This window comes from Oryzias latipes, chromosome 20 (genome assembly GCF_053564925.1).
Source record: "Oryzias latipes strain Hd-rR chromosome 20, Olatipes_Hd-rR_3.1".
In the NCBI taxonomy this organism is placed as follows: Eukaryota; Metazoa; Chordata; class Actinopteri; order Beloniformes; family Adrianichthyidae; genus Oryzias; species Oryzias latipes.
The window spans coordinates 10,491,840-10,508,901 of NC_136256.1; the positions used below are offsets into that span (position 1 = coordinate 10,491,840).

The 17,062-nt window shown below is 40.0% G+C and overlaps 1 protein-coding gene across 2 annotated transcripts in view; it reads left to right on the plus strand.

The window, feature by feature from the left end:
• The window catches only part of LOC101157818 (myelin-associated glycoprotein), a 52,222-nt gene that overhangs the window by 9,793 nt on the left and 25,367 nt on the right, over positions 1-17,062 (plus strand). Inside the window, exon 8 of one of the 2 annotated variants that reach the window (XM_023950343.2) lies at positions 6,572-8,110. The exons of the other annotated variant lie outside the window; for it this stretch is intronic. Coding sequence (XP_023806111.2) covers positions 6,572-6,808 — 237 coding nt within the window. The 3' untranslated portion in view covers positions 6,809-8,110. Of the gene's footprint in view, positions 1-6,571; positions 8,111-17,062 lie in introns of those variants that run through there. 2 annotated transcript variants of the gene reach the window in all.

Below are 17,062 nucleotides of genomic sequence, written 5' to 3' on the forward strand. Positions count from 1 at the left end.
AAGCTGTTTTACAGCTCGTTTGGAGAGGCCGGTGAGCAGGCCGTTACAGTAGTCTAACCTACTGGAGACAAATGCATGGATAAGTATCTCCAGGTCTCGCTTTGAGATTATGTTTTTGATTTTGGCAATGTTTTTCAGGTGGTAAAATGCAGCTGATGTTACTGACTTGATATGGCTGTTAAAGTTCAATAACTCACAACACATTAACTCACAACACAACACATTAACTCACAACGGAAGTAAAGCTGCAATGGAAGTGCTTTTATTCTGAAATTTCCACTGGGCTGAGTGGCTAACTGCCTAACAGAAAGTAACGTCACAGTGAGCTGTGGAGGGAGCATGTTTCTTCTACAAGAGAAGCTACACAATGTTAACGCACACTCCTCCATGCTGCACTCACACCCCTCTCTGTCGCTGCACGTGCTCCGCTCCTCTCCGTTCTTCAGCCCCCTCCTCTCACACTCACTCGGTCCCCAACACCCCCCACCCACCCACACACCCTCCCAGTCCCTGCACGCGCTCCTCCCCTTTCTTCCGCTCCCTCTTTATGGAATTACGTTTCTGCCATAAACTGAAAGGGCGTAAAGAGAACTAAGCGGGCGTATTTAGGAACTGAGTGAGTGAACCTTAAAACCGCGCAGGTGCAATTCTAACTGAGAAGTGATCTTGCGCGGTCAATTCCTTTTTGCGCGCTCATGTGGATTTACGCTCAGTGTTAAGGGGGCGTTTTTGTCACTTTTGGGGCAGGAACCTTTCTGGTTGATCTGATTGGCTGAAATTTGCATGGCCTATCGGCGAGGCAGAGGGGCGGGACCTTCATTTTTCAGTGCGGTGGGGGGGGTTAACAGGCGGCTCTTGAGCTGCGTGCGGCTCTCTGACTTTTATCATATTTTCTATATTCAGTACTTTCACAACCATAAGGCCGTGAAAGAAGACCCCCCCCCCCCCATAGTACAAAGGAGCAGATATGTGAATAATGCAGAACAACTTCGTTTGGAAACCCTGGAAATGCAAAGAGACACGATTATGAGGCAAAGTTTAAACTGCAGCTGTCAGCTATGCGGAGGAACACGGGAATAGTGCAGCTGCAGTTCGGTTAAATTAGATCTTCACAGATTCGGACTTCCTGCTTCAATAACTCTTCTGATAAACGTTCAAATGTGTCAGCAAGTATCTCACTCATTTTGTATTAACACAGAGAGTGAACTACAAAAGCATTTTTAAAGAAAAAAGTTCGTTTTTATTGCCTTTTAATCAGAATTGTTCGTTTCAAGCTGTGAATGCAAACAGAGCAGCAGGCCGGCTGCCAATGGAGCGTCAAAAAAGTGCAACCTCTGTGAAACAGCATTATGTAAAAATCAGTGAACTTTTAAAAAGTGAATAAATGTCTATATTTATATGAATTGGTAATGAAGACTCGTCAGCATAGTCATGCTACATTATTATTTATTATACTAAATTTTGTTAGAAAGTCAACCTCCATTTTATTGCTTATAGTTTTTAAAATTTAATAGAGATATGAATCATAACATAAATGCACAATAGCTCTGAAGATACTAAAGCTTCTGTCACCAAACCTCCTGTACTGACTAATCATGACCTTATTGTCCTACTGCAATAAAGATTATGTCATAATTCACGTTTATTGTAAGGAATTTTTCATATTAACATATTGATCAGATTTGGTCAAAAATGCTCAATGGCTTTGAAGATGCTGTAGTTAGTGACACAAAACTTTCTCTACTGACTAATCATGACCTTATTTTATTTTATTATATTATATTTTCCTACTAAAATAAAGATTATGCAAAAATAAAAAAATTCTGGCATCTTCAGAGCTATTGAGGATTTTTGACCAAATCTGATCCATTTGTAAATATGAAAAATTCCTATAAATAAACAAAGTGAACTATTGACATTCTTTATTTTAGTTAGACAATAAGGTCATGTCAAGTTACTGATAACTTTAGTCATGATTCATATCTATTAAAATTTGAAAAAGTATATGCAACAAGATAAAATAAAGATGGACTTTCCTACAAAATATGTATTGTAACAAGAATATGCTTTATAATAGTTTTATGATTTTTTTGTAAGATTATTGATTTTTACACAGTGGTGTTTCACAGTTCACAGAGGTTGCACTTTGTTGACGGTCCCTTGGCAGCCGGCTGCTGCATGTCTGCATTCACAGCTTAAAGCGAACAATTCTGATTAAAAGGCAAAAAAACGATATTTTTTCTTTAGAAAAGCATTTGTGGTTCACTCTCTGTGTTAATACAAAAGGATTGAGATACTTGTTGACACATTTGAACGTTGATCAGAAGAGTTATTGGAAGAAGCAAGAAGTCCGAACCTTTGAAGATCTTTCTAACTTATCGAACCTCAGCTCCCCAGAGAATTTAAAATAATGAATCCATGGTTCACAAGTGAGGACGCTTGGAAAACCAACTCCGACAAGACAAGAAGACGCAGCAGCAGCTGAGTTTCCGCGAAAAAGGAAAGGCCTGTGTTGGAAGATCGACTCGAGGCTGAGCGCTGCTACTTCCTAGATAAGAACTAGATGACCGTGAAAAGAGCCATCCTCCTCCCCCCTTACCGGGACGCAGCGCCGGCAAGTTACTTTGGGACTGCAGGACTTAAAGTTGGCCTGAGGTGTCTGCTTACACTGTTCTTTGGGGCCGCATAGCAAAGAGACGGACTCTGATGATGAGGAAAGGGAAGCCGGCGTGTCTGATAGATGTAGTCCAGCTGTTCCAGATGCAGAAGATGAGGACTTTGATGGATTAGAAATGCTGATTGATGACTGAAAAAATAAATCACAACCAACTCAGTTTTGCGCTCGCTGCCCTTTTTAAACACACACCAGCGTGCATGTTTCACCGGTATGTGTGTTAACGTTAAATACAGAAAAAACACTCAAAACTGAAACGACGCCGTTTAATCCAGTGCTGTTGTAAGGAGAGGAGAGGAGGGGGTTATGAGAAATAATATGGCTGTAATTGTGTGTTTGTCTGGCAGGTCAGTGTGTGGTGTGGCTCTTTGACTATCAGAGTTAGAGATGTCGGCTCTTTGTGTCAAACTTGTTTGTCCCCCCCTGTTAGAGGCAATCATAGAAAAAAAACGCGGATGTAACGTGGATTAAAACATTAACCAACGACCCAAAACTAAGGTAAGAAAGTGCAGCGGGTTTTTCTGTGCTGTATGTTTTTCTCATGTGAAATTCACTGCATTTGTCATCGTTTTAATGCTTTTGATCCACGTTACAGCCGCTGTTCGATTTCTATTAAAGCCCCAAAATGAAAGTCCCGCCCCGCTGCCTGGCATGCAAATTTCAGCCAATCAGATCAACCAGAAAGGTTCCTGCCCCTAAGTGACAAACACACCCCTGAATACCGCCCCCAAGTGACAAAAACGCCCCCTTGACACTGAGCGTAAATCCAGGTGAGGGCGCAAAAGACAACTGACCGAGCAGGATCACTGCTCAGTTAGGATTTCAGCCGTTCAGTTGTAAAATACAGGGTCGCTTGGTTAGAATTGCGCCATCACAGTTGTAAGGTTCACTCACTCAGTTTCTAAATACACCCGCTTAGTTGTCTTTACGCCCTTTCAATTTTTGGCATTTATGTAATTCGATACTCTTCCTCTTCCTCTCACACACGCACGCGGTCCCCAACACTTGACACGACAAATGTGGAGAGATCGCACTGTCAGGCTTTAATGAACACAATTTCGAAGAGGCGGGGCGTTGCACTCCCCCAACAACAGGTCCAGAGCCCGGTCCATTAAGCTCTGCCGTTCACGGAGCTTCAGTAAAAACTCCAAAAGCCACACGGCCTAACGTTGGCCGCTATTATATATTCATGAGTGGGAAAAAAACCCGCTGAAACGACCTTAAAACCCAAATTATGCATTTTTGACCGCAAATTTACACCCAAAACCGCCCAATCTAGCAACGCTGCTGCTTGCTTCTCTTGTAGAAATTTTTTTTTTTTTGCTCAATTTTTATTTGTTCTTCATGTTTTATCAAAACAAACAACCCAAAAAAAAATGTCGATGTAATAGTTTTTTTTTTTTTTTTTTTTTTTTTTTAATTGAACAATTGCAACATACAAAACAGCTCACTGTGACGTTACTTTCTGTTAGGCAGTTAGCCACTCAGCCCAGTGGAAAAAAAATAAGTAAAAAAATAAATAAATAAAAGCACTTCCATTGCAGCTTAACTTCCGTTGTGAGTTAAAGTGTTGTGAGGTAAGTTAATGTGTTGTGAGTTATTGTGTTGTTTTGTGAGTTAATGTGTTGTTTTGTGAGTTAATGTGTTGTGTTGTGAGTTATTGTGTTGTGAGTTAATGTGTTGTGTTGTGAGTTATTGTGTTGTGTTGTGAGTTAATGTGTTGTGTTGTGAGTTAATGTGTTGTGTGTAAAGTTAATGTGTTGTGTGTAAAGTTAATGTGTTGTGTTGTGACCCTTCTGGGCCACCGTAGTTTTTCCATGTTTACCATTTTAGGTTTTAAAGCTTTATTAACAAAATTGATGTTTGATTTTCAAAGCTGTGGTTTAGAAATGTTTCTTTGTCAATGAAAAAACTGAATGCTGATATGAGGATTGTAATAATGGATATGAAAATAAACAAATTTGTTTCATAGCAATGCAGTATATTTATTGAAAACTTAACATGAATACGTTATTCAGTAACAGAAACAAAGAAACGGTTGTGGATTTTCCTTTATGGGCTTCGTCATGCAGTCAATCAAATGTTGCGCTTACAATCAGCATTTACTCAGCGTACCTGTCAGCCACATTTATTAGAGGAAAAATGCATCTGGGAAAAGTCTGTTTGTGCTTAACAACTATATCAAAAAGAGTCATGTCAGGGAAGGTTTGTCCACATTGCTGCTCAGCATCACATCCTGAGGAAGTTGTACAGGTAAGGAACGACAATTTCTGCTCGTACATGCTTGCAGCTTCCTCTGCACTGGACTCCAGCTCCATTGAAATCCCTGACAGAGATAAATTAAAAATCTCTGACAGAAAAACATCGGCTGCCGTTCATCTTTCATTCAGGAAAAAGTTGAGTTCATCAAAATGAGGAGAAAATGTGTTATACCAGAAATTCATTAGGGAGGGGTCAAAACACCAAACTCAGAATAAAATACATTATTTCAGTCTTATAAAAATACATTCTAAAACATTTTGGTATTCCTCCTCTGCCTGAAAGACTAAAATGTTTTTTTTTAAAGATTTTTTTTAGACTACAGACTTTGCCACCGTTAGTTACACACCTGGACGTGTCTGATGATGTGCACATCCAGTCATTTACTGTCATGTTTCTGTGCACTGACACAATCTAAAGTCACAGATCTTAATAGTGTGAATAAGAAGCATTCATAAATGTTATTCTGAGACACAAACTGCTGCAGTTTACCTGACAGCTTAGCTGATTTATGCGGCTGGTACACCTGTCTGAGAATCCTGCCCACGTGACCCCCCCCTCTCCAGGTGATGAGGTAACCTGTCATTAACGTATGACTGAAGGATCTTGGATCTGTCTGTAAACACCCACCTAGAAATCACGTTTAACGCTGCATTAATTAGATCAAACAAATGTGCCTCCATACCTTATCTGTGGATGGCGGGACTGCATTTCCTGATGTGCTCCGTCTAACACCAGTTTCTTCGCAGCTGTTGCTTCAGACAGAATCCTTTCACGACATTTCAAAACATTTGTAAACCTGGTTGGTTTTGATATTTCTGCATGCGTTATGTCATCACATCCGCTAAATATTCAAAGATTAATGTTTAAGTTAACGTTTTATCGTCCTTCCCTTTCATTGTTTACCTGCAGAACGGACGTCATCCACACAAACTACTTCCGGGTGACAAGTTCTGCTTCAGACGAAATATAAAAAAAATTGAAACCTTCATTATCAGTTTGCTGCATTTTTGATTTAATATGTAAATGGGAAATACGTGGATTATTATGGTACATTGTAGTTTGGACGATAAAATCCGGCATCGCTTCATTTAAAATACTTTTCAGTTCAAATGATTGACAAACATCATCATCCAATCAGCGTTGTCCCATAGTACCTGCCTCTTCCGGTTTGGAAATGTTTTTCATTTTTTAATATTTCATTTTTTTTCTGAAATGTTTTCATTTTTTATTATTTCATTTTTTTTCTGGAAATTAATTTTGTTTTCTGAAATGTTTTTTTTTTTCGTTTTTCTTTTTTAAGTTTTGGTTTCTGAAATTTTATTTTGTTTTCTAAAATGTAATACTGCTTTTTAAATTGTTGCTGTGATCTTAAAAATGTTTTTGTATCAAGTGATTTGTTGAATGGTTTGCACTTCAGGGCCACCCTAACATACAGTACACAATGACTTAGGTTATAACTGAAAGCAACAGGAAATGCTGCCGTGGTAAATAATGAGTCTCAATGATGATAATAGTTTGACATCTTCCACCATGCTCTTTGTCTGAAAAGAAGTCAAACACTTCTAAAGTCTGTTTTAAAATTGGGATTTTCTGCTTATAATAATTATTTATTCATATTGTTGATGTTTTCAACAGCAACAACCTGCAACTGAGCTTCAACTTCAAGGACCAACCGTTAAAACTGAAGATGAGCTACACTATGGAGACTTGAACTTCAAACGGAGATCTGAGGGTTCCTCAGCCTCTCCACAGGACAGAAGCCAGCAGCAGGACACTGTGTACGCAGAGGTCAAAGGGTCTCAAAGGGGAAACATTTCCACACAGGCTGCTGACAAAACAGAAGATATTTATGCTCAAGTGAAGAAAAAATGATGGTAGTTTCACCCAGAAATACGACCCATCTGTTCTTCAAGTGTTGCATTGGTCAGGATACTGTACATGGGAAATAGGAAGTTTGTTCTTTTACCCAACACGTTCCTCAACCCCTCCTCCCGTACCCCCTCCCCCCCGATGCCCTCATGACTCTGCAAAAGGGAGGGTGAGCGCCAGCGGGTCCTGGCGAGGTAGCCTCCAGGGCTTTCCTCACCCATGCACTCTCACACACATACTTCTGGTTGCCCCCCATCCCTGGTCGCCACATAGTAACCCCCTCAAGCCCATCGACCCCCCTGAGAGGACCAAGCAGGTGAAGACCGGCCGCCCCTCCCTGATCTCACCTATGTATTGTGGTGTGGTAGTGCAGTGTGTGCGGTAGTGGGTCCCACTGATGCCAAGCAGCAGAGCCCCCTCACCCCGTCGTCCTTCTGTGTGTAGTGTGTATTTGCTGTGTGTGTGGTGCCAACATGCAGTGTGTAGTGAGAGATGAGCCCGTTTCACCGTGCCCCCCCCCCCCCCCCCCCCCAACCAGACCATCCCCACGAGACCCAAATGAATCAAGGAGGAATGAGAACCTTTTTTGACAGTTGATACCTACTGTATTTGTTCCTCAAATGTGTTCATAAAAAGCTGTTTTGTTTGTCACATTATGCTCTCTCTTTTGACTATTTCAGTGTTTATTTTGTATTTTTTCAGGGCAAAATTTTTAACTTTCCTTTAACCTTATATTCTAAAAAGCTGTTGGCAACAATTGCAATTTTCATTAAGTATTTACATTTTGTTGCGGCATTATTAGATCTGTTCATTTTTTAACTTTTGTGTGTTGGAAAAATTTATATAAGTTGCATTTGCTTTTATGCATTACCTAGCCATATAGGTAATATATTCATGCATGCAGAAGTGTCTGTGTCCAAGTTTGTTTCACAGGAAGTTGAAGGTGAAACTCTTGGGAGGAAACCGACTATCTTAGCGTCTTCCCAGCATCGGCGTAAAGGCTATGTGTTATCTGTGTCAAGACCGGAATCAAGGGCCTCTCTGTGTCAGTTATCCGTGAGAAAAGACTTAGCAGGTCCAAAGATGATGCGGGAAGACTGTGAAAAGACGGACATGTTGCAATTAATGTTTTCTGATAGCATTGCAGCTGTGTTTTTATCTTTTTCCCCTCCTTAGAGCTCAGCTCATGTGTAAATTAGTGAATACCCAACAAACTTAATAAAAGAGGAGGCGACAGAATATGCGCCAGAGCGGAGAGAGATTGTTCCTGGGTATGAACTCTGTTCGTTCTCCTTGTAAAAGGTACCTTTGGTCTGTTGTCTTTCTTTCCCTATGTTGTTATTCTGATGTTGCAGGTTGTTTTGTTTTTTTAAATATCTTTTTATTGCTTTTTTAACAAGGTTTTAAACACACACAACACAAACACTGCCTTGCAGGTTGTTTTAACCCAACAATGCGTATGTTTAAAATTAGGAATATGTTTATACTTACATTTTTCAGTGACGCGTGTGAATGGACATGTAAACTGTAGTCAGTATTATGAACTGTAGAACTACTTCAATGGACCCAAATCCTGTCATCCATATTCTGAACTTTTTTTCATTCGATAATCTGTTAACCAACAAATGGGCACCAGAACAGCACCGGGTGACAGGGGCAACAAAACACATCCTTCTTTTTTTTTTTTTTTTTTTACATATAATCAGATTCTGAAGGAAGTAAAATTTTGAAAAACTACCGAACCCTCCCCACTACCTCTGACTCATTCTTGAAAAATATCAAGTTTTTCTGTCACATGTCGAAAATCTATCCTCTACTTTCTCAAAGCTGCTGCACAGACTGCTGTATTGAAACGCCCAAGCTAGCAAAGTTAACGAAAACAAATGTATTTGGAAAGTTCCTTTTAACAGAAAAGAGGCAGTGCGGATACAGAAGAAGAGGCATTGACTTCAAAGATTTCACCAAAATAATGCATAATATTCATCAACTGGCTGTGTTTTGTCACAAGAATGTTGCTAATAAAGTTGCTCAAACAGTAGGTTGACAAACTGATTTTGACAAACAGTAGGTATTTTAGAAAATACCAGTTTTAATTACCATTTTCTTTCTTTTCTTTTTGTATTTATTCGTCGCAACTTAAAAGTCAGGTGAGACTGAAGTCGGTGTCTGATTTTGTAGTTGTCAGTAATTACAGGTTATGGCAAAAATTTATTTCACATTTAAATGGTTTCTAAAAAATGTAAAATTTAGTTTGCAAATAGTTTAAAACAGCTGCATATATTTTTTATGGGATCAAGATGAACTTTATCCTCAATTTAAGGAAAACTGTCTAAATCTAGTGTCCTTGACATTCCCCAGAAATCTCTGCAGAAAACCAGTGTGCATGGACTAGTTTGCTTACTACATCCGAAAATATAGACCATAATGCATTGCATATACATGATTTTCAATTAAAAAAATTGTATTTAAATGTTTTATATATTATCCAACTTTTCCTCATCAGAGTGATTCATAAATAGTCCGTTCAAATATATTAGGTTTTTACTTTAGCGAATGGGTATGTCACGTTCGCAGTTTTAAAAAAATAGTGAGAATGGCATCTGCATTGCCAGTGTTTTAGGGGTTAAGGAGTAGGGAGGATATTTGGAAATAGCCTTTGTCCTTTCTCTGTTCTGAGCATTCAGTGATGTAATACAAACTGTATTTCATAATAAAACCAGAATGTATGTGAAAAGAAATCATGAATTACTTCTGACATTAAAAAAGTTGCATTACATGAAAAGTGAGTTTAACTTAAACAAAAAATAAACATTCAAATTCTTAACAAATAAATAATTAATTGTAAAGATAGGACTCATATTAAAGTTCAAACAGCATTCTTTCATTATATGCTAAGGACATTATGTCCTAAAAAGCCCCCATCCTAGTTGGAGTAAGAAGCAGGCAATAAAACAGAACTGTTTCTGAAAAGGTAAAAATATATGGAGTCCTGTACTGTTCATAATTAAATAAATAAATACAGTTATCCCTCGCTATAACGCGGTTTACTTTTCACGGTTTCGCTACTTCATGGATTTGCATCGTGCATTGTGTTCTGCATTCTGATTGGCTAAAAAGTCACTCCGCTTCTTCTCTACCTGTGCATCAATAACATTGCAGTTTAATATGTACAGGTACGTAAATCAGCTTTGCAAATTTACATTACGTACATGCAAATTCTCTTGCAATTTGGAGTTTCTCTAAAACGCATAGCAAAAAGAGCGACAACAACTGCCTCTCACTATGTTCTTCTCCCGAACAACAGCTGCACCGCGGGCTTCAAAATAAAGAAAACACTGCAGAGCGGAGTCAGGATGCAGCGGTTCAGTCTGAAGAGCAGTGAAATACACCTGAGTCACTATTTTTTCAACTGTACTTTGTATTTTTTTTAATAATCATTTAAAATTTTCTCCCGTTTAATCCAATTACTCGGGTCACGGTGGGCGGGACTAATCTCCGCAATTTGAAGCCTTCTGTTCACATCGATGATTCAAATTATTATTTGACAGTACAGTACAGAAGTTCTTTGTTGAAAAAAAAAACGTTACTAAAGTACTTTTTTTTGTGAAACAAATGCTTGAGACTGTAAAATGGTTTGTTCTTTCTTTTCAATGTATAATAGAGTATTTAATTGTATAATAATTGTAAAAAAAATAGAGGTTTCTACTTTACGGATTTTGCCTATCACGGGTTCTTTTTGGAACGTAACCCCCGCGAAAGACAAGGGTTTACTGTATTTAATTAAATAAATAAATATGACCTCATGCAAATACACAATCAACCAATAAATCTCTCATAAATATATGTAAAAGTTCATTAAATTGTGAAAAACCTGCACACAGATTTTAAATTAGCCATTTTATTATTCAATATGTTTCATATTTCTTTAAAAACCTGTTCATTACTTTATAACAGCATTTTAAAATATTCATTTTTAATCATGTTGAATATTATTATAAATCTGTCATTTTTCAGTAGCTCGTTTTTCAAAATCAATATTTTCCAAAGTCGCTTTCAGTCAGACAAAACTCTTGCAGTAGAATACATTTATTTTCACATACTTAATTTACATCTTAGTTGGCATTAACAAACTTTGATTGGCATAAGGCTCCGTACAATTCCATGAGATAATTTCCATAAATTTTAGGGTAAGAAACCCCCAAAACCAAAGATCAACAAGGAGAAAGAATGTAAATGTATAATCAGTGTGTCATAAGATGAGCTGTGTTTCGGCGGCATTCCATTTTCATTTCATTTCATTCCATTTCCAAGTAAGACTGCTATGTGTGACCCGGCACCTTTGACCGTTGGGCCGCCCCCCTTCTTTTCATTTCTTTTATTCGAGTTCAGCGCCACAAAGGGGACATACTATCTAATGGATCTGCTATGTGTGACCCGGCACCTTTGACCGTTGGGCCGCCCCCGTTCGAGTACAGCGCCACAAAGGGGACACACTATCTAATGGAACTGCTATGTGTGACCCGGCACTTTTGACCGTTGGGCCGCTCCCATTCGAGGACAGCGCCACGAAGGGGACACACTATCTAGTGGAACTGCTATGTGTGACCCGGCACCTTTGACCGTAGGGCCGCTCCCGTTCGTGGAACCACTAGGGGAACATACTATCTGCAAAGAGAGAGAGAGAGAGAGCCCAAACAAAAGAAAAAACGAAACAAAAACAAAGCAGGGATCCAACATAAGAATCATTCGTACCTGATTTTTCTCTTTTAGAACATAAACCCACGTCCGCAAAACATTGTATGGAACTATAATTTGAACTGCCAAGAACAACCCGTATGAAGACCCTACCTAACATCCAATCCAAGCTTCCAAAGGCATGCTATGACATGCTTAAGTACCATCCATTATTCGTAGCTTCCATCAAATACTAAGAACGAGCTTAACGGCTATAAACGTTCTTTCATTTGGCATACTATTTAAACGAGTTTAAGTAACATCCATTAATTCGAAGCTTTCAACGACAGGACTAAGAACGAGCTTAACTGCCATAATGTTTCCCCATGGAGCATGGAGGACCGTCAACGAATGCAGCGCTGCGGTAAGAAAGAGAATGAACGGCTGCAAACCTGGACTTAAATAGAACCCTGAACAGGTGAGTTAATTAACTACCGCCCTGGGGGGGGAAGAGACTGCAGAGTTTTGGCTGCCTGAAAGGCAAACTCGTTCGCTATTTTGTTTTTATTTCATGTTGCTGTTTTTCACAATGGCTGATTAATTTCATGAAAAGATTTTTCAGGAGACTGAGTCTGTCTGTCAATCAGTGAAAGTGGGCGGGATCTAACGCTCATTGGCTCATCCAGGGAAATCGACTCATATTCCTCGATACCCGCTCAGCGGTGTGCCAGTCAGAGAGATGACATATTTCAGCGATATCTGCACGGAGACAAACAATCTGGCTTCTGCTGAAGATGCAAACATGAACGACTTTGTTTTTGTAGTTTAAGGGTTTGTGTGGACCAAACCACAGAGGAGCTCCGGTCGTCCACATCTTGAAGTCCCCTGTTGAAACACTCCTCATTCTTACGCCATTCACTCATAGCTCACATCATGCCTTATGTCGGCTGGCAGGAGGTGAGCTGGCTGACCGACAGAGTCAGACCAGGCAGCTGCGCAAAGCGGAACAAGCCTGCTCAGGCCTCTTGAACCTTGTGATATTTTTCTTTTTTCATTGAGACAATGATTATAAATCAAGTCCTCTGGTTTTAGTGGTCCCTCACGGGGAAAAAGTTGAACCTTTCCTGCGATGACGTTTCTGACCGTGGTCGGAAAACGCAGCGGAGATCGGGGGTTTGATTTGGGGTTCACTTCCCCGTTCAGACGCTTCTAGAGCGGGTTAATAAAAGAACAAGTCCCTTTTTTTTATTATTACTTTTCCGGGGGAACTGAGCAACAGACCCTTAACTGGCGCTCACACACACACTCTTGCGCTGCCTGGGCGCTCTGAGTTACACGTAATTTAAGACGTAGTTTGACTGCAGGACCTGAAGCAGAGACTCTCTGGGATGATCTCATGAACATGGAAACATTGTTATCATGTGGAACTATTCAAAATAAATAAACCTGATCTCTTAACACTCTCCGTGTGCATTGTGCATCCATGCATTGTTACTGAGATAAGCACAGGCAACCGCTTCATGTGGCTCATTAGCTGGTATTACATTAGCTGGTAGCTCCTCCCACACGCGGCATGGTGCGTTCATGGAACTCAAGTTCATAGAAAATTAGTGGAACTCCAACAACCACCCAGCCTAACTTAGCCCACTACTAGATGTCCATGAGAAGATGAAAATTGCCGTACACACCGGGACGAATATTCGCCAGGCGTTATTCGCCAGCGTTTTTCGCCACGTTTTTTGTGTTCACACCCAGGAGATTTTCGCTGACGATGAGCCGAGCGAATATGCAATTTCATTCCCTGACATTAGATGGCGCTTAATGTAAAACAGAAATACTCCTGTACACAAGGTGGCGCTGCGCAACTTTACGCTTCTTAAAGTCGCTTTTCACTCAAAAGAAGAGAGCAAGTATTTACGCGCTTGTCAGAATCATACAAAGAAAACATGAATATTTCAAGCACCAGTTGCGTGCTTGGTTCGGGGATATTTTAGAATGTCCGTCATTATTTCTTCGCGGCTGTGTAGATGCAACTCGGCGTCTATCTTCTTCGCTGGTATGTGTGCTCAGCAAGGCAGTTTTGTGTTTGAGCGCCCCCAAGTTGTGTTTTACTGTAACTTCAGAGGCTCCAGACACGTGTGCAAAAGCGCCGTTCTCATTGGTCGAATAGATTTCGACGCGACGCGTCAAAAAAAAAAAAAACGAACCCGAGGCGTTTTTTTTTTTTTGACGCTTTAACGCGTGGCGTTTTTTCGCGTCGGTGTGCACACTCTCATTGGTGCCCCTTGTTTAGTCACGAGGCGTTAAACGTCGGCGAAAATCGCGCGCGAAATTCGTCCCGGTTTGTACGGGCCTTTATGCACTCTCGCCCAAAGTCACTTTTATCCGCAAATTTAGAACCAAAACTGCCCAATTTCTTGTAACACTGTGTATGTGTTGAGGTGCATACTCCCCCTAATGTTGAGGTGTGTGTATTGTGCCGTCACGTTCACTGAAGCGACTTCGATCGATGTAGTCAGGGTGCTGCTGCTAATGTCTGAGTAAAGGAGTAGCCAATCACAAAAGTGTCTCCGCCTTGTCTAGTTTGACAGATTCATTCTGCTGAAAAAGCTCTTCATGAAATAAATAAGCCATTCTGCAAAAACAGCAACATGAAATAAAAACAAAGCTACTTTGGAAAATATTGATTTTGAAATCCAAGGTTCTAAAAAGACGTAGAATTATAATAATATTCCACATGAATAAAATGAATATTTTAAAACGTTTAAAAATAATGAACAGGTTTTTAAAGCAAAATGAAATATATAGAATTTCAGTCAGACAACTCTTGCAGAAGAACATTTATTTCACGACATCTTTAGGTTTTCACAACATCTTTAGGATGACATTCACAATTTGATTCACAACTTCGTTTTGGCATAAGGCTCCGTTCAATTCCTTGAGACAATTATTTTTCCATACACTTTCGGGTAACAACCCCCGTAACGGAGCCCACAGGTGGAAGCCGGGGAGGAGGGAGGGGCAAAGAATGAGCGCTGAAGGTAAGAGAGAATGAACAATTGTACACCTGACTTAAATAGGACGCTAAGCAGGTGGGTTAATTAACAGACCCGCCCTAGGGGAGTAACCTGCAATTCTGCCGAGTGTCTGCCCGAAATGCGACGAGTCGCTTATTATACAATGGCTAATTTCAAATCAGTGTGCAGGTTTTTCACAATTTCATGATCTTTTTATATATTTATGAGAGATTTATTGGTTGATTGTGTATTTGCATGAGGTCATATTTATTTATTTAATTAAATATTTATTTATTTAATTATGAACAGCATAGGATTCCATAAAAATAAGTAAGTAAAAAAAAAAAAAAACATTTAAAAATATAGTCAAACAATGTAAAAAAATAAAAACAATTTCTTTCAGTTACCCACCAAAGTTTGTGCACCTGATAGAAATGACATCAGCTGACTCAGAAGTGGTCGGAAAATATCCTGAAATGTTGAATAAGATAATCGCAGAGACTAATTATCATCCTGATGAATCAATGATGGACGAAACCGGCCTCTTCTGGAAGAAGATGCCCTCTCTCACTAAACTGATGAAGGAGGAAGCACAGGCACCTGGTTTTAAGGCACAGAGAGACAGTGACACTCCTATGTGCGACATAAAGAAACGCTACTGTGCAGTGTATTGCTCTGAATAAAAGAAAAATACTCTTTATGTTAAGCAATATTACAATGTTCTTTGATACAAGTTTTACAGAGCTTCAGAAATGTTTCAGAAGGGTTTTTGATGAGGAAGGATTGGTGACAGACATTCATCGGCTGGGGTTGGGTGGGGGTGGTTTTATGTATTTGCAGATGTCTCTGGTCCCTAATCCCCGTGAATATGGGGGGAATACTGTGTTTGAATTTAGTGTGGACTTGAGGCGCAGTAGCTAATCGGATTACAATAATGCACTACATTTTTACAAAATTGTAATTAGAATGTGCAGAACAAATCTATTCATTACACTTGAGGAGAGGCAGGCACAGAAGCTGGCGAGTCTTTTCAGCATTTCAGGTGTGGATCCAGTTGTTGCATTGCTTGTGGTTGATGACAATTGTTCAGTTACGTCTTTTAACTTCTGCACAACTGCTGGAAGGTCTGTTAAGAAAATAAGTCATTTCATTTAAAAAAAATCATTGTGACAGCTAGGTTAGAAAGGTTACACAATGATAAAAATATACAATTGAAAAGGTAAAATAAGATTGTTTAGGTAAGCTGCCTAAAAGAAACATGTTTATATTTTCATGAAACTACTTGTAAATTGGCTGATCTTGATTCAACAAGAGTAGTGTTGTAGCTTTTTTTTCTTCCTAAATTCAAAAACTTACCTTTTACTGTATCAAGTATCTTTAATGTTGCCTTCTTTAAGCCTCTCTTTCTCTGCTTTTAATGGTTTAATTTGTAAGTTACCTCTATAAAGTGAACGACAAGAGAAAGTTGCTGTTTTTTTACTAGCAGCTTTGTGATTACATTCTGTTTTTGCACGATTGTCATCTCCTCTTCTGTCAGTCTGGGTGTTTGTCTGATAGCATAGGATGAGACAGCACTGTTTGATGGTGCTGCACTGGTGACTGTGAGTGCATGTTTGCAGTAACTTGCGGTTGCGTCATGTTCATTTTCTCATTCTTAACAGTTTCAGGTGGAAGTTTTTGCCTTGATATGTGGCTACTGCAACCAACATCTGAGCTTTCATATACCCTTTACACCTTTAACTTTGCTTGACTTTGAGGCAACACTATATCCAGCTCCAACTTTTCCTTTTCTGCTTGAATTCTAGCCCCTTCAAACTCAAGCTCTTGCTTTCTCTTTAGTGCTGCAGCACTGCATGTTCTGCTTCGTGTCTCACTCATGTAGAAGAAACACGCAGTGGAGGTGTCATCCTACTTGCATGTGAATTGTGTGAACTAGTTCCTGCTTGTGAAATGCTGTCACTTGGCCTAACAGTTTCTTGCAAAATTTCCATAACAGCAGAATATCCTTGCACCACAACTTCTTCATGTGGCAGGATGAGCTAATTGAGGCACAGATGTAGTCACTCAACCTGGTGCTGCTGATGAGCACCGGCCATAAAAGAGGACTGAGCTGGCTCTCCCTCAGTTCTTGCTGAGACTGCCTCCTGTTCTGGGTTCCTGCTCCTCTATCAGTGCAGTGATTGCCGTAATCCCTCGTCACACAGCGTATCTGCGTGTGACAGGAAAGGATGAAGTGGATTGGAGCGCATCGCTCCCCCCCCCATCCACTCTAGTGGTCCGACGGGTGAGCCGTGGATGGCGACTCCCCCACCTCTCCTGCGGCCGACCACGTGACTGTGCAGGTACTCCTGGGAGTTGGAGGCCTCTAGAGACTCGTGAACACCTACCCTTTCCTGGCCATCTGTAGGAAAAAGGACTCTGGTACACAAGTGGGAATTCACTTGTTTGTTGTTGTGTTTGCTTGCTTTGCACTATATACTCCTGCATGTGAACGGGGTATTTTTGTTTGTTTTCAGTTCTGTTTCTGTGTACCAGCTCTATTTCCAGGTGGGCTTGAGGCCCTTCA